The 22627-nt window shown below is 43.1% G+C and overlaps 1 protein-coding gene across 2 annotated transcripts; it reads left to right on the forward strand.

Moving 5' to 3' along the window:
- The first annotated feature begins 13203 nt into the window (after window positions 1-13203).
- On the forward strand, window positions 13204-22411 carry LOC311133287 (mitochondrial import receptor subunit TOM34-like). Of its 2 annotated transcripts, none has more exons than XM_084166775.1 (8): window positions 13204-13276; window positions 13730-13870; window positions 18051-18150; window positions 18386-18538; window positions 18667-18806; window positions 18981-19128; window positions 20909-21035; window positions 21123-22411. In XM_084166775.1, the coding sequence occupies exons 2-8, from the start codon at window positions 13741-13743 to the stop codon at window positions 21222-21224; spliced, it is 900 nt and encodes a 299-aa protein (XP_084022901.1). In that variant the 5' UTR covers window positions 13204-13276; window positions 13730-13740; the 3' UTR covers window positions 21225-22411. The 2 variants fall into 2 exon arrangements, with proteins under 2 accessions (XP_084022901.1, XP_084022900.1); XM_084166774.1 differs by having other exon boundaries at window positions 13206-13440.
- Window positions 22412-22627: the final 216 nt, after the last annotated feature.

Below are 22627 nucleotides of genomic sequence, written 5' to 3' on the forward strand. Positions count from 1 at the left end.
AACTTTTCAGGGAAGTCAGGAACCAATATACACAATCAGTTAGGAAAGCAAAGGCTAGCTTTTTAAAACAGAAATGTGCATCCTGTAGCACTAACTCCAAAAGGTTTTGGGACACTGTAAAGTCCATGGAGAATAAGAGCACTTCCTCCCAGCTGCCCACTACACTGAGGCTAGGAAACACTGTCACCCCCGATAAATCTACAATAATCGAGAATTTCAATAAGCATTTTGCTATGGCTGGCCATGCTTTCCACCTGGCTACCCCTACCCCGGCCACCAGCTCTGCACCCTCCACTGCAACTTTCCCATGCCCACCCCCCGCTTCTTTGTCGCAACCCCTATTACTAGCCTGTTCAACCTTTTTTTCGTATCGTCTGAGATCCCCAGAGATTGGAAAGCTGCCGCGGTCATCCCCCTCTTCAAAGGGGGTGACACTCTAGATCCAAACTGTTACAGACCTATATCCATTCTGCCCTGCCTTTCGAAAGTATTTGAAAGCCAAGTTAACAAACAGATCACCGACCATTTCAAATCCCACCGTACCTTCTCCTCTATGCAATCTGGCTTCCAAGCTGGTCATGGGTGCACCTCAGCCACGCTCAAGGTCCTAAACAATATAATAACCACGATCAATAAAGACAGTACTGTGCAGCTGTCTTCATCGACCTGGCCAAGGCTTCACCGCATTCTTATTGGCAGACTAAATAGCCTTGGTTTCTCAAATGACTGCCTCGCCTGGTTCACCAACTACTTTTCAGATAGAGTTCAATGTGTCAAATCGGAGGGCCTGTTGTCTGGACCTCTGGCAGTCTCTATGGGGGTGCCACAGGGTTCAATTCTTGGGCCGACTCTATTTTCTGTGTATATCAATGATGTCGCTCTTGCTGCTGGTGACTCTCAGATCCACCTCTACGCAGACGACACCATTTTGTATACATCTGGCCCTTCATTGGACACTGTTAACAAACCTCCAAAGGAGCTTCAATGCAATACAACACTCCTTCCGTGGCCTCCAACTGCTCTTAAACGCTAGTAAAACTAAATGCATGCTCTTCAATCGAACGCTGCTTGCACCCGTCCGCCCGACTAGAATCACTACTCTCGGTGGGTCTGACTTAGAATATGTGGACTACAAATACCTAGGTGTCTGTTTAGACCGTAAATTATCCTTCCAGACTCACATTAAGCCTCTCCAATCCAAAGTTAAATCTAGAATCGGCTTCCTATTTCGCAACAAAGCCTCCTTCACTCATGCTGCTAAACATGCCCTCGTAAAACTGACTATCCCACCGATCCTTGACTTCGGCGATGTCATTTACAAAATAACTTCCAACACTCTACTCAGCAAATTGGATGTCGTCTATCACAGTGCCCCATATACTACTGTCACGCCCTGGCCTATAGAACTCTAGCTAGTTTGGTCAGGGTGTGAATTTCTAGGTTTGTATTTCATTTCGGGTGTGGTTTCCAATCAGAGGCAGCGGTCGCTCGTTGTCTCTGATTGGGGATCATACTTAGGCAGCCAGTTTTCCTGCCTGTGTTGTGGGTTTTTGTTGTGTTCCTGTGTTAGGCTTGTGTGTTAGCCTTTGGACTGTCACAGTTAAGTTTTGTTATTTTGGTTACTGTGTCGTGTGTTTATTCTTTAATAAACATGTACGCCTTTCACGCTGCACCTTGGTCCGTCCCGTTCCTTAACGTACGTGACAACTACCCACCATTGTGACCTGTACGCTCTCGTTGGCTGGCCCTCACTACATATTTGTGGCCAAATCCACTGGCTCCAGGTCATCTATAAATCACTTCTAGGCAAATCCCCGCCTTATCTTAACTCATTGGTCACCATAGCAACACCCACCCGTAGTATGCGTTCCAGCAGGTATATCTCACTGGTCATCCCCAAAGCCAACACCTCCTTTGGCCGCCATTCCTTCCAGTTCTCTGCTGCAAATGACTGGAATGAACTGCAAAAATCTCTGAAGCTGGAGACACTTATCTCCCTCACTAACTTTAAGCATCAGTTGTCAGAGCACCTTACCAATCACTGCACCTGTACACATGCCATCTGTAATTAGCCCACCCAACTACCTCATCCCCATATTGTTATTTACATTGTTATTTATTTTGCTCATTTGCACCTCAGTATCTCTATTTGCACATTATCTTCTGCACATCTATCACTCCAGTAACTTACTACATTTGCACACACTGTATATAGATTTTCTGTTGTGTTATTGACTGTACGTTTTGTTTATTCCATATGTAACTCTGTGTTGTTTTTATCGCACTGCTTTGCTTTATCTTGGCCAGGTCGCAGTTGTAAATGAGAACTTGTTCTCAACTGGCTTACCTGGTTAAATAAAGGTGAAATAAAAATAAATAAAATAAATGTAGGGGCTTCATAGCAAAGGGGGTGAATACATATGCACGCAACACTTTTACGTTATTTATTTTTTATAATTTTTTGAAATAAGTCATTTTTTTCACTTCACCAATTTGGACTATTATGTGTATGTCCATTACATGAAATACAAATACAAATCCATTTAAATTAGAGGTTGTAATGCAACAAACTAGGAAAAACGCCAAGGAGGATGAATACTTTTGCAAGGCATTGTAGGTATTTTTCCATTACATATATTATAAAATAATTTAACAATAAGCAGAATCTTTATGGGTTAAAAGAGGATTAGTGACTACACCCGTCTATGATGTATGAAACATATTTAGAAACATATGATGTATGAAACATATTATGAAACATATTTTGTAATCCAGATGCATGACTGGACAACCACATTGTGACTGCAGTAAACAATGTACTATATAATTATCATCAGGTGTGTATGTATATTATTTTTAAAGGAACTGTCTTTATCACGCCACCAATAGAGTTAGGCAAGTGGAGGGGAAACCAAGCAGACATAGACAGGAAAGGGGCTAGACAAAGAAACCATAGTGTCTCAAGGTCAAGGGAGGGTTGGCTATTTGGATAAAGAGGGAGTTCCTATATGCAAGAACTTTGGAATACATGACCCTATTAACATACTCAGATGTCTCCATTAAATGCTGTTTAGCACACAACTGTGTGGCAGAATCATTGACATTCACCCGGCTTAGACCAGACTTAGAGTCAACACCATTGCCCGATCTGGGAGGACTATTTTGTAGACGGATCTTGTTACAAAGACCACACTGGAAATCAGGCTGGATTTGCAGTAGTGAAGAAACAAGGAAGAGAATTTAGAGAAGTAATGACAGAACATTACCCACAGCCATGTTCAGCCCAACTGGCTGAACTTAAAGCACTTACTGTGGCCTGTATGCTGGGGAAAGGGAAGACAGTTTATGCACATGGTGTGTGTCACCTGTTTGGGGCAGTCTGGAAACAACGGGGGTTCAGGAAAAGTGATGGCACGCCTATACAACATCACAAGCAAATTGTGAAACTTATGACAGCACTAATGTACCCGACACGGCTGGCTATAGTTAAGTGTCAGGCTCACAAGAAAGGCAATGACTTTGTTATCAGGGGCAATAATGCAGCAGATGAAGCTGCTAAACAGGCCTCCAAATGCATCATCCCGGTGCTAGTACCAATGGTCATTGTAGAATCTGCACCTCAGTTAGATGACATCATTAGAATGCAGGAAAGGGCAGGACCCTACGAACAGACAAAGTGGCACCAAAGAGGGGCTACGCAAGATGTGACAGGGTTATGGAGATCCCATTATGGTACTATTGTAGCACCCACCATATTACTTAAACTGTTAATAACAGATGCACATGGTTTTGACCATTGCGCACGGGGGGAAGTGATAAGGAAGATCAAACAGCAAGGTAATTGCCAAGAAACTGAAGATCTCGTACAACGCTGTGTACTACTCCCTTCACAGAACAGCGCAAACTGTCTCTAACCAGAATAGAAAGAGGAGTGGGAGTCCCCTGTGCACAACTGAGCAAGAGGACAAATACATTAGGGTGTCTAGTTTGAGAAACAGATGCCTCACAGGTCCTCAACTGGCAGCTTCATTAAATAGTACCCGCAAAACACCAGTCTCAACGTCAACAGTGATGAGGCGATTCTGGGATGCTGACCTTCTAGGCAGAGTTGCAAAGAAAAAGCCATATCTCAGACTGGCCAATAAAAATAAAAGATTAAGATGGGCAGTCTGAGATATGGCTTTTTTTTTGCAACTCTGCCTAGAAGGTCAGCATCCTGTGAAGGGAGTAGTACACAGCGTTATACGAGATCTTCAGTTTCTTGGCAATTTCTCACATAGAATAGCCTTCATTTCTTAGAACAAGAATAGACTGACGAGTTTCAGAAGAAAGTTAATTGTTTCTGGCCATTTTGAGCCTGTAATCGAACTTACAATTGCTGATGCTCCAGATGCTCAACTAGTCTCAAGAACGCCAGTTTTATTGCTTCTTTAATCAGCACAGCAGTTTTCAGCTGTGCTAACATAATTGCAAAAGGGTTTTCTAATGACCAATTGGCCTTTTAAAATGATAAACTTGGTTTAGCAAACACAATGTGCCATTGGAACACAGGACTGATGGTTGCTGATAATGGGCCTCTGTACGCCTATGTAGATATTCCATTAAAAATCAGCTGTTTCCAGCTACAATAGCCATTTGCAACATTAACAATGTCTACACTGTATTTCTGATCAATTTGATGTTCTTTTAATGGACAACAAAATTGCTTTTCTTTCGAAAACAAGGACATTTCTAAGTGACCCCAAACTTTTGAATGGTAGTGTAGGTTCAGTAGATGGGTAGAAGCAGTACCATCAGTAGACCTAGGATCAGGAACAGTAATCAAATTCCTAACCAAATAAGTGATACCCAGGTTTGGAATACCGACAGAAATCAGTTCAGACAATGGATCGGCATTTATTCAGAAAAAAGTAAAACAAGTATTACAACAGCTAAGGATAAAGCAATGACTGGGATGTGTGTATCACCCACAGTCGCAAGGGATGGTTGAAAAATAAATGGAACCCTCAAGGCTAAACTGAATAAAATCTGTGCTAACGCAAAGCTTAACTGGGTGGATGCACTACCGCTTGCTTTAATGAGCTATCGCATGCAAAATAACAGAAACACGCATCTAACCCGCATGAAATGCTTACGGGTCGACCCATGCCAGTGCCAGTTCTGAGAGGATCCTATAAAGGTCCCTCACTTGATTTGAAATTTAACTCAAAGCATGTGTGAGACAACTAACTGCTATACATAAGGCTATTTACTCCAGGACAAAAGATGAGAACCAGAGCCAGGACCAGAGGTGTCCGGTCCGGTGATGTCAGGGGACCAAGTATACATCAGGGTCTTCCAAAGGAAGTGGAACCAGCCCAGGCGAGAAGGTCCATACAAGGTGGTTCGAGCTACGCCTACGGCCATACAGGTGGAAGGAAGCACGACCTGGTATCACCTAAAGTACCACATGGAAAACCACTGCATGGAAAACAACAACTAGAGATAAGGAAGCTGAGGATGCTGAAACACCCGATAGGGAAGAAGAGGAAACAGGAACAGAAGAAGAAGGAGAAAGGATGGAAGCTCAAGCAAAATCATCACTCCCTGCTGGAGGTGGCCAGAATCAGGGGATGGGGGAGGATGGCAGTAGGAATGCTGTTGATGAGCTACGTACTCTGGCTGATTCCCTCAGTAGAGGGACAGACCTCCAAGACCTCCCAGACCAAGACCTTCCAGACCTCCAAGACTCACCAGTCCTCCCCACCATTGATTTCTCTACCTTTGACTGGTCCCCCTAACAGAAATTGGAAACCAAAACAGCTGAATAAGGAAAATTGCATGCTGGCAATAGTGAAAAGCACAGAAGACAAGAAACAGACAGGATTAGAATGTCCATTCCTGCACAAACAAGAACCACGACGGAAATACAGAAAGCATTCGCTATTAAGGAGCAAGGGTCAGAGGATGGATTATGTGGGTGGGCCCATCACCGGGATTATGGGGAAACCACATGGGACAACAGTAACTGTGATTTCAAGATAATAAAAGAAGGAGACAGGTGGACCATAGACATAAGAGCGACAGCCCAAGACCCAGATAAACAATATGATGTAATAATTACAAGCACGACATTCCCAGGAGGCAATGCTGAAGTAATTATTCCTTGGGCACGTACACCAGCCCCCTTACCTACTAGGGCCCCAACAGACCTGGAAGAAAGGGTATGGATGGAGGCTCTGGGCAATGACTGGTATAAGTGGGCACAATATACTACTTTAAAACTGAAGAAAGAAAATGGTCTAGTATACACACCCCCTCCCCATTAAAGGAACTGATAGTAGTACCAAATCCCCACAGCTACCAGGACTGGGCTGATTTTAACCACAACTTCTGTCATCTAAGAAACTGGGAGAGACCATATTGTTCAGCAGAATGTTTGTCATATTTAGGACAACTGGAATATAAACAATGTTATAGTCGAACAGGGTGGGGGGAGTGGTGTAAGCAACTGGATGTTAGAATAGAAATCAGGAAAATGGAAGCACCAGAGAAATATCAAATAGTTTATGGGCAAATCCAGAAAATCACATTGTAGGATTTTTAATGAATTTATTTGCAAATTATGGTGGAAAATAAGTATTTGGTCAATAACAAAAGTTTCTCAATACTTTGTTATATACCCTTTGTTGGCAATGACACAGGTCAAACGTTTTCTGTAAGTCTTCACAAGGTTTTCACACACTGTTGCTGGTATTTTGGCCCATTCCTCCATGCAGATCTCCTCTAGAGCAGTGATGTTTTGGGGCTGTCGCTGGGCAACACAGACTTTAAACTCCTCCAAAGATTTTCTATGGGGTTGAGATCTGGAGACTGGCTAGGCCACTCCAGGACCTTGAAATGCTTCTTACGAAGCCACTCCTTCGTTGCCCGGGCGGTGTGTTTGGGATCATTGTCATGCTGAAAGACCCAGCCACGTTTCATCTTCAATGCCCTTGCTGATGGAAGGAGGTTTTCACTCAAAATCTCACGATACATGGCCCCATTCATTCTTTCCTTTACACGGATCAGTCGTCCTGGTCCCTTTGCAGAAAAACAGCCCAAAAGCATGATGTTTCCACCTCCATGCTTCACAGTAGGTATGGTGTTCTTTGGATGCAACTCAGCATTCTTTGTCCTCCAAACACGACGAGTTGAGTTTTTACCAAAAAGTTATATTTTGGTTTCATCTGACCATATGATATTCTCCCAATCCTCTTCTGGATCATCCAAATGCAAACTTCAGACGGGCCTGGACATGTACTGGCTTAAGCAGGGGGACACGTCTGGCACTGCAGGATTTGAGTCCCTGGCGGCGTAGTGTGTTACTGATGGTAGGCTTTGTTACTTTGGTCCCAGCTCTCTGCAGGTCATTCACTAGGTCCCCCCGTGTGGTTCTGGGATTTTTGCTCACCGTTCTTGTGATCATTTTGACCCCACGGGGTGAGATCTTGCGTGGAGCCCCAGATCGAGGGAGATTATCAGTGGTCTTGTATGTCTTCCATTTCCTAATAATTGCTCCCACAGTTGATTTCTTCAAACCAAGCTGCTTACCTATTGCAGATTCAGTCTTCCCAGCCTGGTGCAGGTCTACAATTTTGTTTCTGGTGTCCTTTGACAGCTCTTTGGTCTTGGCCATAGTGGAGTTTGGAGTGTGACTGTTTGAGGTTGTGGACAGGTGTCTTTTATACTGATAACAAGTTCAAACAGGTGCCATTAATACAGGTAACGAGTGGAGGACAGAGGAGCCTCTTAAAGAAGAAGTTACAGGTCTGTGAGAGCCAGAAATCTTGCTTGTTTGTAAGTGACCAAATACTTATTTTCCACCATTATTTGCAAATAAATTCATTAAAAATCCTACAATGTGATTTTCTGTTTTTTCTGGATTTTTACCTTCCTCATTTTGTCTGTCATAGTTGACGTGTACCTATGATGAAAATTACAGGCCTCTCTCATATTTTTAAGTGGGAGAACTTGCACAATTGGTGGCTGACTAAATACTTCCCCCCCCCACTGTATATTACAATCAGCAAAGGTTCATAGATTATACTGACTCAGCATTGACAGCTCTGGGAGAACAAGTACAGGCAACAAGTAGGATGACCTGGAGGAATAGGCAGGCTCATAGCAGAAAAAGGTGGAGTCTGTGTTATGTTTGGGAGCGAGTGCTGACCTCAATCCTATTGGAACTTGTAGGCAGAACAGAAAAAGCGTGTGTGAGCAAGGAGGCCTACAAACCTGACCAGTTACACCAGCTCTGTCAGGAGGAATGGGCCAAAATTCACCCAATTTATTGTGGGAAGCTTGTGGAAGGCTACCCGAAATGTTTTACCCAAGTTAAACAATTTAAAGGCAATGCTACCAAATGCTATTTGAGTGTATGTAAACTTCTGACCCACTGGGAATGTGATGAAATAAATAAAAGCTGAAATAAATCATTCTCCCTACTATTATTCTGACATTTCACATTCTTAAAATAAAGTGGTGATCCTAACTGACCTAAAACAGGGAATGTTTACTAGGATTAAATGTCAGGAATTGTGAAAAACTGAGATTAAATGTATTTGGCTAAGGTGTATGTAAACTTCCGACTTCAACTGTACATCCATTCTTATACTAATGGTTAAACCCTTATTATGTCTATTATCTGTTTTATTTGGAATTATTATTTATTAGGTAATGAAGATTGGGACTTAGAAAGTCCCAAAGGGGGGAATATATAGTTATATTTCCGTTACATATATTATAAAATCATTTAACAATAAGCAGAATCATTATGGGTTTAAAAGAGGATTAGTGACTATACCCTTCTATGATGTATGAGACATATTTTGAAACATATGATGTATGAAACATGTTATGAAACATATTTTGAAATCCAGATGCATGACTGGACAACCACATTGTGACTGCAGTAATCAATGTACTATATAATTATCATCAAGTGTATATGTATATTATTTTTTAAAGGAACTGTCTTTATCATGCCACCAATAGAGTTAGGCAAGTGGAGGGGAAACCAAGCAGACATAGACAGGAAAGAGGCTAGATAAAGAAACCATAGTGGCTCAAGGTCAAGGGAGGGTGGCTATTTGGATAAAGAGGGGGTTCCTATACGATATGAGAAGCTGTATAAAAAGAGAGCTCCGAGCCTGGGACTGGCAGTTGCTCCGCGGACCAGCTCGGCTTGTTACTTTGTTATAAAGTCTATTCTGAACTCACAAGCTTCAGTGTCTGAGAGATATCTTTGAGAAGTATTTCCACAACATATGTTCCAGAGGAGGCTGGTCGGAGAAGCTATAGGAGGACAGGCTCATTGTAATGGCTGGAATGAAATCAATGGAATGGTACCAAACACACATTTACATTACATTTACATTTACGTCATTTAGCAGACGCTCTTATCCAGAGCGACTTACAAATAGGTGCATTCACCTTATAGCCAGTGGGATAACCACTTTACAATGTATTTATTTTATTATTATTATTTTTTTTGGGGGGGGGGGGGGGGGGGGGGTTGGGGTAAGGGGGGGGGGGGGGTAGAAGGATTACTTTATCCTATCCCAGGTATTCCTTAAAGAGGTGGGGTTTCAAATGTCTCCGGAAGGTGGTGAGTGACTCCGCTGTCCTGGCGTCGTGAGGGAGCTTGTTCCACCATTGGGGTGCCAGAGCAGCGAATAGTTTTGACTGGGCTGAGCGGGAACTATGCTTCCGCAGAGGTAGGGGAGCCAGCAGGCCAGAGGTGGATGAACGCAATGCCCTCGTTTGGGTGTAGGGACTGATCAGAGCCTGAAGGTACGGAGGTGCCGTTCCCCTCACAGCTCCGTAGGCAAGCACCATGGTCTTGTAGCAGATGCGAGCTTCAACTGGAAGCCAGTGGAGTGTGCGGAGGAGTGGGGTGACGTGAGAGAACTTGGGAAGGTTGAACACCAGACGGGCTGCGGCATTCTGGATGAGTTGTAGGGGTTTAATGGCACAGGCAGGGTGCCCAGCCAACAGTGAGTTGCAGTAATCCAGACGGGAGATGACAAGTGCCTGGATTAGGACCTGTGCCGCTTCCTGTGTAAGGCAGGGTCGTACTCTCCGAATGTTGTAGAGCATGAACCTACAGGATCGGGTCACCGCCTTGATGTTAGCGGAGAACGACAGGGTGTTGTCCAGGGTCACGCCAAGGCTCTTCGCACTCTGGGAGGAGGACACAACGGAGTTGTCAACCGTGATGGCGAGATCATGGAACAGGCAGTCCTTCCCCGGGAGGAAGAGCAGCTCCGTCTTGCCAAGGTTCAGCTTGAGGTGGTGATCCGTCATCCATACTGATATATCTGCCAGACATGCAGAGATGCGATTCGCCACCTGGTTATCAGAAGGGGGAAAGGAGACGATTAGTTGTGTGTCGTCAGCGTAGCAATGATAGGAGAGGCCATGTGAGGATATGACAGAGCCAAGTGACTTGGTGTATAGCGAGAATAGGAGAGGGCCTAGAACTGAGCCCTGGGGGACACCAGTGGTGAGAGCACGTGGTGCGGAGACAGCTTCTCGCCACGCCACTTGGTAGGAGCGACCGGTCAGGTAGGACGCAATCCAAGAGTGAGCCGCGCCGGAGATGCCCAGCTCGGAGAGGGTGGAGAGGAGGATCTGATGGTTCACAGTATTAAAGGCAGCAGACAGGTCTAGAAGGACAAGAGCAGATGAGAGAGAGTTAGCTTTAGCAGTGCGGAGAGCCTCCGTGACACAGAGAAGAGCAGTCTCAGTTGAATGACCAGTCTTGAAACCTGACTGGTTTGGATCAAGAAGGTCATTCTGAGAGAGATAGCAAAAGAGTTGGCTAAAGACGGCACGCTCAATAGTTTTGGAGAGAAAAGAAAGAAGGGATACTGGTCTGTAGTTGTTGACATCAGAGGGATCGAGTGTTGGTTTTTTGAGAAGGGGTGCAACTCTCGCTCTCTTGAAGATGGAAGGGACATAGCCAGCGGTCAAGGATGAGTTGATCAGCGAGGTGAGGTAAGGGAGAAGGTCACCGGAGATGGTCTGGAGAAGAGAGGAGGGGATAGGGTCAAGCGGGCAGGTTGTTGGGCGGCCTGCCGTCACAAGTCGCAAGATTTTATCTGGAGAGAGAGGGGAGAAAGAAGTCAAAGCATAGGGTAGGGCAGTGTGAGCAGGACCAGCAGTGTCATTTGACTTAACAAACGAGGATCGGATGTCGTCAACCTTCTTTTCAAAATGGTTGACGAAGTCATCCACAGAGAGGGAGGAGGGGGGGGGGGATTCAGCAGGGAGGAGAATGTGGCAAAGAGCTTCCTAGGGTTAGAGGCAGATGCTTGGAATTTAGAGTGGTAGAAAGTGGCCTTAGCAGCAGAAACAGATGAAGAAAATGTAGAGAGGAGGGAGTGAAAAGATGCCAGGTCCGCAGGGAGTCTAGTTTTCTTCCATTTCCGCTCAGCTGCCCGGAGCCCTGTTTTGTGAGCTCGCAATGAGTCATCAAGCCACGGAGCTGGAGGGGAGGACCGAGCCGGCCGGGAGGATAGGGGACATAGAGAGTCAAAGGATGCAGAAAGGGAGGAGAGGAGGGTTGAGGAGGCAGAATCAGGAGATTGGAGGGAGAAGGATTGAGCAGAGGGAAGAGATGATAGGATGGAAGAGGAGAGAGTAGCGGGAGAGAGAGAGCGAAGGTTGCGACGGCGCATTACCATCTGTGTAGGGGCAGAGTGAGTAGTGTTGGAGGAGAGGGAGAGAGAAAAGGATACAAAGTAGTGGTCGGAGACTTGGAGGGGAGTTGCACACCAAACATATCGAAACAACGTGTTTGACCCCGTTCCACTGATTACATTCCAGCCATTAAAATGAGCTCCTGCCACCAGCCTCCTCTGGTATGTTCATTGTAAAACTGAACGCTACAAAAAATGACCTTTTCCATCATTAGTCAGGCTTTTAAAAGGACACTAGATGGGGTAGTTGTTCAAAGTGAAATGTTTTAATAATTATGTTTATCGTTTAATCATGTTCATTTTCTTATATATCTTATTTTACATTTTTACATTTTAGTCATTTAGCAGACGCTCTTATCCAGAGCGACTTACAGTTAGCGAATAGATCTTTTTTTTTTTTTTTTTTTTTTTTTTTTTTTTTTATACTGGCCCCCCGTGGGAATCAAACCCACAACCCTGGCGTTGCAAACGCCATGCTCTATCAACTGAGCTACATCCCTGCCGGCCATTCCCTCCCCTACCCTGGACGACACTGGGCCAATTGTGCGCCGCCCCATGGGTCTCCCGGTCGCGGCCGGCTGCGACAGAGCCTGGATTCGAACCAGGATCTCTGGTGGCACAGTTAACACTGCGATGCAGTGCCTTAGACCACTGCGCCACTCGGGAGACATCTTATGTAAGCCGCACTGCAATTCAGTTGTATTTTAAACTTCCAAAGTGCTCCATTGTGCCACATGTATTTGTGTAAATAAAACCTAGCTTTCTAATATGCAAATATCTGGATGTATGCTGATTTCCCACTCCATAAGGGCCACAAACAACAATAGATGTGACGACCTTGTAAACTCTGTGTACAAGGTCCCCCTTTTACTGCAACACAATGTACAGAAAATTGTGTATGGTGCAAAATGTATGCCCGATATGAAATATGGCCTCAAAATGAGCAGTGACACTACTGGGGGTGTAAACTCTGTGGATTTGGAAATTAGAAGTGCTCCTGAGTAGAATGGACCCCCCATTTACTGCGACACAACGTACAGATAATTTTGTACGGTACAATATGTATGTCCAATATGAAATAACTATTGGATTTAAGTTGATGGGCCACTCTATAAGGGCTGCCAAATGAGCAGCGACACTCCTCTGGGTGTAAACTCTGTGGATTTGGACACTAGATGTGCTCCTGAGTAGAATGGATCCCCCTTTTACTGCAACGCAACATACTGATAATTTTGTATGGTCAATAAATGATAGAAGTACACACACAAAAACATTGTTGACCATTTAGGGTTGAACAAATTATGCATAAACAAATAAATGACATAATATATTACTCTTCATTATTCTTTGTATGATAATTAGTATAAAATATATTGATAATTGTGCACATTTTTATTTTCGCTGTAATAATTCATTTACGGAACTTTTACTCTGAAGGATTCCACAAATCCGTGACCCGGAAGTATTTAGTTATTCTTGCCTGCTTCACAGCGGTCAAGAACAGAAGTGAAAGTGATTCTGAAAACCCACTGACAGTTGCTCGTGGTTAGCTAGTAAGAGAGACACATTTTACACCTCTGTAGCTAGCTTGTTTAAGATCTGGGGTTTACTAGCTAACGTTATTAGTTAGACGATTTGCGGACGAGTACAGTAGATTATAGCTAGCTAGATAGCTACACAACCAGCTCGCCCAGCTATCAACATTAATTCGGTCACGGTAAATTGAGAACTAGCTAGCTAACTAACGTTACCTAACTGGATACACTAGTGCCGGTGGCTAGCAAGCGCTACTGTACTTTTAAGGAATGAGCTAAAATTATGCTAGCCAGATTATTCAAGGGAAGTATGTAGAAGCTAGTTGGCTGGCTAAATTTAGTAGCTATGAACAATACGTTTTGTTTTCTGTAAAAGTGAACTTGCTAGCTAATAAAACGTAAAGCTAACGTTAGCCAACTATCTCGCTAGCTAACATTTATCTTGCAAATGTGTCTTGTCATGTGTTACAGGTAAAACAAAGATGCCACAGAAGCGTCGTTCCCAGTCTTGGACGGAGTTGAAACAAGCAGGCAACGAATGCTTTAAAACGGGACAGTATGGGGAGGCTGCTTTTATTTACAGCCAGGCTATCAAAGAAGTGGAGTTGTCAGGTAGGCAGCTAGTTAACAAATCAGTCAAACAATGGCTCAATGTTCTAGTAGTGTTTTCTGTGACCGAGCTACATGGTAGGGGACAAAATTAAACTTTGGTTCTGGTGTTCTACTTTGTATTCCATGCTATAGAGAAGCGTCTCAGGAACACATAACTTTTTTTCATGAGGATAGGATTTACTATTGCTGAAATCTTGTTTTCAAATTACCGGAAAAGGTCAAAAAGGCAGCAGACAGGTCAAAGTTAATCCCTAGTCAATAATGGCACCAAAATACCTGGATTCTTAAATAAAACACATTTTGTCCAATATCTCAAGATAGGCTGGTCATATTGTTATGACATTTTATGGGCTGATGTAGAACACAGATGATTCAGATGAAAGTCAAATGTATTACATTTAAATGTTATATTAAATCAAATCAAATTTTATTTGTCACATACACGTGTTTAGCAGATGTTATTGCGGGTGTAGCGAAATGCTTGTGCTTCTAGCTCCGACAGTGCAGTAATATCTAACAAGTAATATCTAACAATTTCACAACATATACCCAATAAACACAAATCTAAGTAAGGAATGGAATTTAAGAATATATACATTTATGGACAAGCAATGACAGAGCGGCATGGACTAAGATACAGTAGAAAAGTATAGAATACAGTATATACGTATGAGATGAGTAATGCAAGATATGTAAACATTATTAAAGTGACTAGTGTTCCATTTCTTAAAGTGACCAGTGATTTCAATAGGCAGCAGCAGCCTCTAGTGTGCTAGTGATGGCTATTTAACAGTCTGATGGTCTTGAGATAGAAGCTGTTTTTCATTCTCTCAGTCCCAGCTTTGATGCACCTGTACTGACCTCACCTTCTGGATGATAGCGGGGTGAACAGGCAGTGGCTCGAGTGGCTGATGTCCTTGATGATCTTTTTGGCCTTCCTGTGACATCGGGTGCTGTAGGTTTCCTGAAGGGCGGGTAGTTTGCCCCCGGTAATGTGTTCGGCAGACCGCACCACCCTCTGTAGAGCCCTGCGGTTGCGGGCGGTGCAATTGCCGTACCAGGCGGTGATACAGCCCGACAGGATGCTCTCAATTGTGCATCTGTAAAGGTTTGTGAGGGTTTTAGGTGCCAAGCCACATTTCTTCAGCCTCCTGTGGTTGAAGAGGCTCTGTTGCGCCTTCTTCACCACACTGTCTGCGTGGGTGGACCATTTAAGTTTGTTAGTGATGTGTATGCCAAGGAACTGTTGATGTGGATGGGGGGTGCACTCTCTGCTGTTTCCTGAAGTCCACGATCATCTCCTTTGTTTTGTTGACGTTGAGTGAGAGGTTATTTTCCTGGCACCACACTCCCAGAGCCCTCACTTCCTCCCTGTAGGCTGTCTCGTCATTGTTGGTAATCAAGCCTATTACTGTTGTGTCGTCTTCAAACTTGATGATTGAGTTGGAGGCATGCACCCTTGTGGGGCCCCAGTGTTGAGGATCAGCGAAGTGGAGATGTTGTTTCCTACCTTCACCACCTGGGGGCGGCCCGTCAGGAAGTCCAGGACCCAGTTGCACAGGGCGGGGTTCAGACCCAGGGCCTCAAGCTTATTGATGAGCTTGGAGGGTACTATGGTGTTGAATGCTGAGCTGTAGTCAATGAACAGCATTCTTACATAGGTATTCCTCTTGTCCAGATGGGATAGGGCAGTGTGATGGCAATTGCATCGTCTGTGGACCTATTGGGGCGGTAAGCAAATTGAAGTGGGTCTAGGGTGACAGGTAAGGTAGAGGCGATATGATTCTTGACTAGTCTCTCAAAGCACTTCATGATGACAGAGGTGAGTGCTACGGGGCGATAGTCATTTAGTTCAGTTACCTTTGCTTTCTTGGGTATAGGAACAATGGTGGCCATCTTGAAGCATGTGGGGAGAGCAGACTGGGATAGGGAGAGATTGAATATGTCCGTAAACACACCAGCCAGCTGGTCTGCGCATGCTCTGAGGACGCGGCTAGGGATGCCGTCTGGGCCGGCAGCCTTGCGGGGGTTAACATGCTTAAATGTCTTACTCACTTTGGCTATTATGCAAATTAGGTACGTAATATGCAAATCACTAAGGATCTATCATGGTCCACACACACAACTGTCATGAAGAGGACACGACCGCCTCTTTCCCATCAGGAGGCTGAAAAGATTTGGCATGGGCCCTCAGATCCTCAAAAAGTTATACAGCTGCACCATTGAGTATATTATTGTTTGAAAAAAAAATAAAAAAAAATCAAACAATACAAAACATACACACACAAACATCAACGACCTCACACCTACCCAGACCCACCTGCTCACACCCCCATCTCCATTGTCCGCATCACTCTCCTCCACATGGCCTCAAACTGCACCATTTTGTTTCTCCGTCACTGACGCGAGTTGATACAATTCCAAGTCTGGAAGGTAAAAACCACCCTCAGACTTAGGAAAATGTTACACTTTCCTTTTTATTCTGAGTTTTATTTGCCCATATAAAGTCTGTTATGACCAGAGTATACTTTTAAAAATAATATCTTGGTATTACCGAGAATTAATATAAAACTTTGGGAGCCATGCCATTCTGAAGAGGTTTATTCTACCTGTAAGATTTATGGGAAGATTGTTCCATTTAATTAGATCTACTTTCATATTGTTGAGTAATGGGAAAAAGTTATCTATACACACTGAGTGTACAAAACATTAGGAACACCTTCCTAATATTGAGTTGCATCCCCCCAGAACAGCCTCAAGTCGTCGGGGCATGCACTCTACAAGGTGTCAAAAGCATGACACAGGGATGCTGGCCCATGTTCACTCCAATGCTTCCCACAGTTGTGTCAAGTTGGCTGGATGTCCTTTGGGTGGTGGACCATTCTTGATACACACGGGAAACTGTTGAGCGTGAAAAACCCAGCAGTGTTGCAGTTCTTGACACACTCAAACCGGTGTGCCTGGAACCTACTACCATACCCCGTCAAAGACACTTAAATATTTTCTCTTGCCCATTCACCCTCTGAATGGCACACATACCTAATCCATGTCTCAAGGCTTGAAAATCCTTCTTTAATCTGTCTCCTCCCCTTCATCTACACTGATTTGAAGTGGATTTAACAAGTGACATCAATAAGGGATCATAGCTTTCATCCGGATTCACCTGGTCTGTCATGGAAAGAGCAGGTGTTTCTAATGTTTTGTACACTCAGTGTGTGTTTGTTGTCACTAATAAGCATCCTAAGTACTTGATATCTTTTGTGGTCTACTTAAAGGATTGTTGTAGAGCATTAGTTAGTATTTTTCCTATTGACATTATTTAATTTTTTCCCAACGTGAATTTTATATCCTGCTATTTAGCTATGTAGCCACTGACTTCTGGTAGTTTTTACTTGAACTAATAAAACCATCAATCACAAAATTCGCAGCTGGCACTATAGTCAATGCCAAGCAGTGCTGCCGTTCACCCAGCTCGTTGCCTCAGCGAACGGCGTCAGGCACTCCCACATCTAGCAAGCGAGCGCTCATCATTGAAATGTGGGTGGCGACACGTGAATTTGGACCAATCCTTGATGACCTATACATCAACGCATATCTACGAAGCTGTACTTTGTAACCTATGTTTGTTTTGTATCTCTGAAAACATCTGAATGACAGAAGCAAAGGAAAAACGTTTTACTTTATATTTCAGTCAAAAGACATCTGATGACTGCGAAACACCGTCAGGGCCTTCCCATACTTCTTGGCAATACAATGTCATATCGATTTTACTCTGATAGATTGAGGAATACCCATTGCAAAGAGCAAATATAAATACACAGAATTCGCGGGTTTCACAAAAAGGGCTGTCCCACAGATGTTAACGTTCTTAGCATGGCACTTACTTTACATTTGTGCTCATATCGCGTAAATATGACAACGTACAGTATTGGGATTTTTAGACATGGGTAACAACTGCCACGTTAACGTTTTCAAATGATTTATTTTGTATTTTGACGACCACATTGACATTTAGTGAAAATAGTTATAATTGTTTTGAATTTTCACATAGCGTCCATTGTTTGTCGCGTCACCTAACACCCTATACATGTGTTTTATAATGTGCGTCATTGACGTTTTCTAAACCAGCACAAGCTTTCCATGTTCTAATACATTGTTACCACTGTAAATTCATTTACAGGAAAGAAAAATCCAGAGGATCTTAGTATCCTGTATTCTAACCGTGCAGCCAGTTATCTGAAGGATGGAAATTGTGGGGAGTGTGTGAAGGACTGTACAGTGTAAGTAGCCTACATTGTGGACATTATGTTTTGTGGTAGACAATGCAGGCCTATTTCTTTTGCCCTACAGTTGGTTCATACTGCCGCAGTAACACTCTTACCTAAAACATATCAACATGATCTTTTTCCAATGTACTCTAGTAGCACATTACTTTGTCTGTTGCAGAGGTTCTCCGGCTTTCTTTGTCCATACTACTGCAGCAACACGCCTACCTAAAAATGTTTTATTTTCTAGATCTCTTGACCTGGTTCCGTTTGGTATCAAGCCTCTCCTTCGCCGGGCTGCAGCGTATGAAGCATTGGAGAGATACAGATTAGCCTATGTGGACTACAAGACGGTCTTACAGATAGACTGTAACATACCTGCAGCCCATGATGGTACCAACAGGTATAACATGTTGCACAAATCCATTTTCACTTACAAAAAGCCTTTCAAGTCCTTTAACTTCTGTCATGTATAGGGGACATAATCAAGATAGTGGAATGTACAACCTTGTTAACCCCCTTTTCTTCCAGAATGACAAAGTGTCTGACAGAGGTGGATGGACTCTCATGGCGAGAGAAGCTCCCACCCATTCCCACTGTTCCAATGGCCATCAAAGAAAAATTGTCTTCAGCAACACAACACAATGGCACCAGAGAAAAAGAGAAATCTGGTTGGTCTTTCATATGATTCAGTCTCTCAAATATGAATAGAAACACAAAATACTGTTAATAATTTGACTATTACTATTGGTTTGTCATCTTTGTACAACATGTAACAGATGTACAGTAAATACACAAGTTTACAAAGTAGTTCAGAAATAAGATGTATCATTTTTTTATTTCAGTCCCAGGAGAGGATTCCATTAAAAAAGCCCTATCCCTGAAAGAGGAAGGCAATGCGCTGGTGAAAAAAACGGAGTACAAGAAAGCCATAGAGAAATACACTCAGAGCCTCAAACACAATTCCTCAGAAATCACAACCTATACAAATAGGTGAGGCTGATAATGTCTATCTGGTGTGTAGACAAATGCCAGGAAACCCTTGGGAGTGGTATTCCCAACTCTGCATTGTCATATACAGTGGGGGAAAAAAGTATTTAGTCAGCCACCAATTGTGCAAGTTCTCCCACTTAAAAAGATGAGAGAGGCCTGTAATTTCATCATAGGTACACGTCAACTATGACAGACAAATTGAGATTTTTTTTCTCCAGAAAATCACATTGTAGGATTTTTAATGAATTTATTTGCAAATTATGGTGGAAAATAAGTATTTGGTCACATACAAACAAGCAAGATTTCTGGCTCTCACAGACCTGTAACTTCTTCTTTAAGAGGCTCCTCTGTCCTCCACTCGTTACCTGTATTAATGGCACTTGTTTGAACTTTTTATCAGTATAAAAGACACCTGTCCACAACCTCAAACAGTCACACTCCAAACTCCACTATGGCCAAGACCAAAGAGCTGTCAAAGGACACCAGAAACAACATTGTAGACCTGCACCAGGCTGGGAAGACTGAATCTGCAATAGGTAAGCAGCTTGGTTTGAAGAAATCAACTGTGGGAGCAATTATTAGGAAATGGAAGACATACAAGACCACTGATAATCTCCCTCGATCTGGGGCTCCACGCAAGTTCTCACCCCGTGGGGTCAAAATGATCACAAGAACGGTGAGCAAAAATCCCAGAACCACACGGGGGGACCTAGTGAATGACCTGCAGAGAGCTGGGACCAAAGTAACAAAGCCTACCATCAGTAACACACTACGCCGCCAGGGACTCAAATCCTGCAGTGCCAGACGTGTCCCCCTGCTTAAGCCAGTACATGTCCAGGCCCGTCTGAAGTTTGCTAGAGTGCATTTGGATGATCCAGAAGAGGATTGGGAGAATGTCATATGGTCAGATGAAACCAAAATAGAACTTTTTGGTAAAAACTCAACTCGTCGCGTGTTTGGATGACAAAGAATGTTGAGTTGCATCCAAAGAACACCATACCTACTGTGAAGCATGGGGGTGGAAACATCATGCTTTGGGGCTGTTTTTCTGCAAAGGGACCAGGACGACTGATCCGTGTAAAGGAAAGAATGAATGGGGCCATGTATCGTGAGATTTTGAGTGAAAACCTCCTTCCATCAGCAAGGGCATTGAAGATGAAACGTGGCTGGGTCTTTCAGCATGACAATGATCCCAAACACACCGCCTGGGCAACGAAGGAGTGGCTTCGTAAGAAGAATTTCAAGGTCCTGGAGTGGCCTAGCCAGTCTCCAGATCTCAACCCCATAGAAAATATTTGGAGGGAGTTGAAAGTCCGTGTTGCCCAGCGACAGCCCCAAAACATCACTGCTCTAGAGGAGATCTGCATGGAGGAATGGGCCAAAATACCAGCAACAGTGTGTGAACCTTGTGAAGACTTACAGAAAACGTTTGACCTGTGTCATTGCCATCAAAGTGTATATAACAAAGTATTGAGAAACTTTTGTTATTGACCAAATACTTATTTTCCACCATAATTTGCAAATAAATTCATTAAAAATCCTACAATGTGATTTTCTGGATTTTTTTTCTCATTTTGTCTGTCATAGTTGACGTGTACCTATGATGAAAATTACAGGCCTCTCTCATCTTTTTAAGTGGGAGAACTTGCACAATTGGTGGCTGACTAAATACTTTTTTTCCCCACTGTAGTTCTGTGAAACGTTATTGCCCAGCTCCTGTCGTACAAGGGATGTGCATAATTCCTATATGGGACTAATTTATGCCTTTTGTACTAAATAGGGCACTTTGCTACCTCTCTGTGAAGATGTACGTGGAGGCAGTGCGAGATTGTGACGAGTCCCTGCGGCTCGACTCTGCTAATATCAAGGCGCTGTACAGACGAGCTCAGGCACACAAGGGGCTAAAAGTGAGAGCCTTTCTGATGAACAAGAAAGTGTGTATACATTGTATGTCGTTTTTGCATTTTGTTTGACGTGTTCATTTTGCCCTCCAGGACTACAAAGCTTGCGTTGAAGATCTAAACAGCTTGCTGAAAGTTGAGCCAAAGAACACAGCCGCACAGAATTTACTGCTTGAAGTGCAAAAGAAGAAATGAGCTTGCGATTCGGATGGTTGCCTGTGGATGTAAAAGGACCCTACGCTGACCTGGTACATGCCTGAAGTGCCTGTATTCACTCACAGAAGCAGGTTTTCCTATCTATTTCCTGGCCTGTTTAACTTAAACCCACTCAAGATGCAGTATTGCTGTGACTACAGAGGAAGCACAGTCAATGCAGTGCATATTTAGCCTTCATATACATCATGCAATCACTGCATGAAACTGAAAATATAGCATTCAACCATTGTTTCACAAGGACTATGCAGTTGTATGTATTTCCACTAGCATAAGAAATCAATAAAATGACTTGTAGTTAAAGGGATAGTTCATCCAAATTACAAAATGACATTGGTTTACTTACAGACTTACTCTGTAAGCTGTCTATGGACGAGGTATGACAGCAATCCATGCATTGCTTTTGTTTACCTGGCCACTGTTTGAAATGCTAACTTTTTAGCATTTGAGGCCCTAATCTAATGCAAGTCACTGGTACCTATATTAGCATTCTCGCACTTCATGTCCAAATCATTTTAAGTAACTTAATTGAGTTACACAATCAATATTTAGATACTTTAGGATGATTTGGACATGAAGCATGAACGTTCTAATATAAGCACCTATTTATATGATTTATAATACCTCTATAGGTAAACTATCCATTTAAGATCATAGTTATTTTAAGATTGTATGGATATCTACAGTGGACTGTCATTTTCATTGAGTCGAGGAAAGTAACGCTAGACCAGAGAAACAGATTTAACTGCATATTGAAACATCATTACCACCTATATCACCTAACATGTTGACAATTCTATCAGTAATGCATAATCTTTAGATGTAATTTTTTGGCAGATTTTGATTCAGGACACAAACGGGGGACAAATCAGAGACTCATCCTCCCTGATGGGGGCTGAATTGGGTGATACCAGTTTTGAAACTAGTTGTTTTCCATTGTCCAGTTGTTGCTTCAATTACGGAATGTTTGAACATCTGTTTTTGTTCAATTTATCTTTGTTGGATTATCAATGCTATTGCAGTGGTGACGCAAGTTAGTCTTTGGATGTTTTACATTTAAGCAATGTCATCTGGGTATATTGGTGATGGCAGCACTTTTTTCAATTCTGTGAAATGTTGGAATGCTTACCTCATGGTGCAAAATAATAAAGTCTTTATACACCATGTAATCATGGCATTGTGATTTGTCAATTAAGAGGCCGCAATATTTCCCAAATGCACGTACCCTACATGGTCAAAAGTACAGTACCAGTCAAAAGCTTGGACACACCTACTCATTCCAGGGTTTTTCTTTAATTTTTTTATGATTTTCTACATTGTAGAATAATAGTGAAGAGCTCTATTATTGAAATAACACGTATGGAATAATGTAGTCACCAACAAAG

Source organism: Coregonus lavaretus (genome assembly GCF_964263955.1).
Source record: "Coregonus lavaretus genome assembly, chromosome: 8".
NCBI lineage: Eukaryota > Metazoa > Chordata > Actinopteri > Salmoniformes > Salmonidae > Coregonus > Coregonus lavaretus.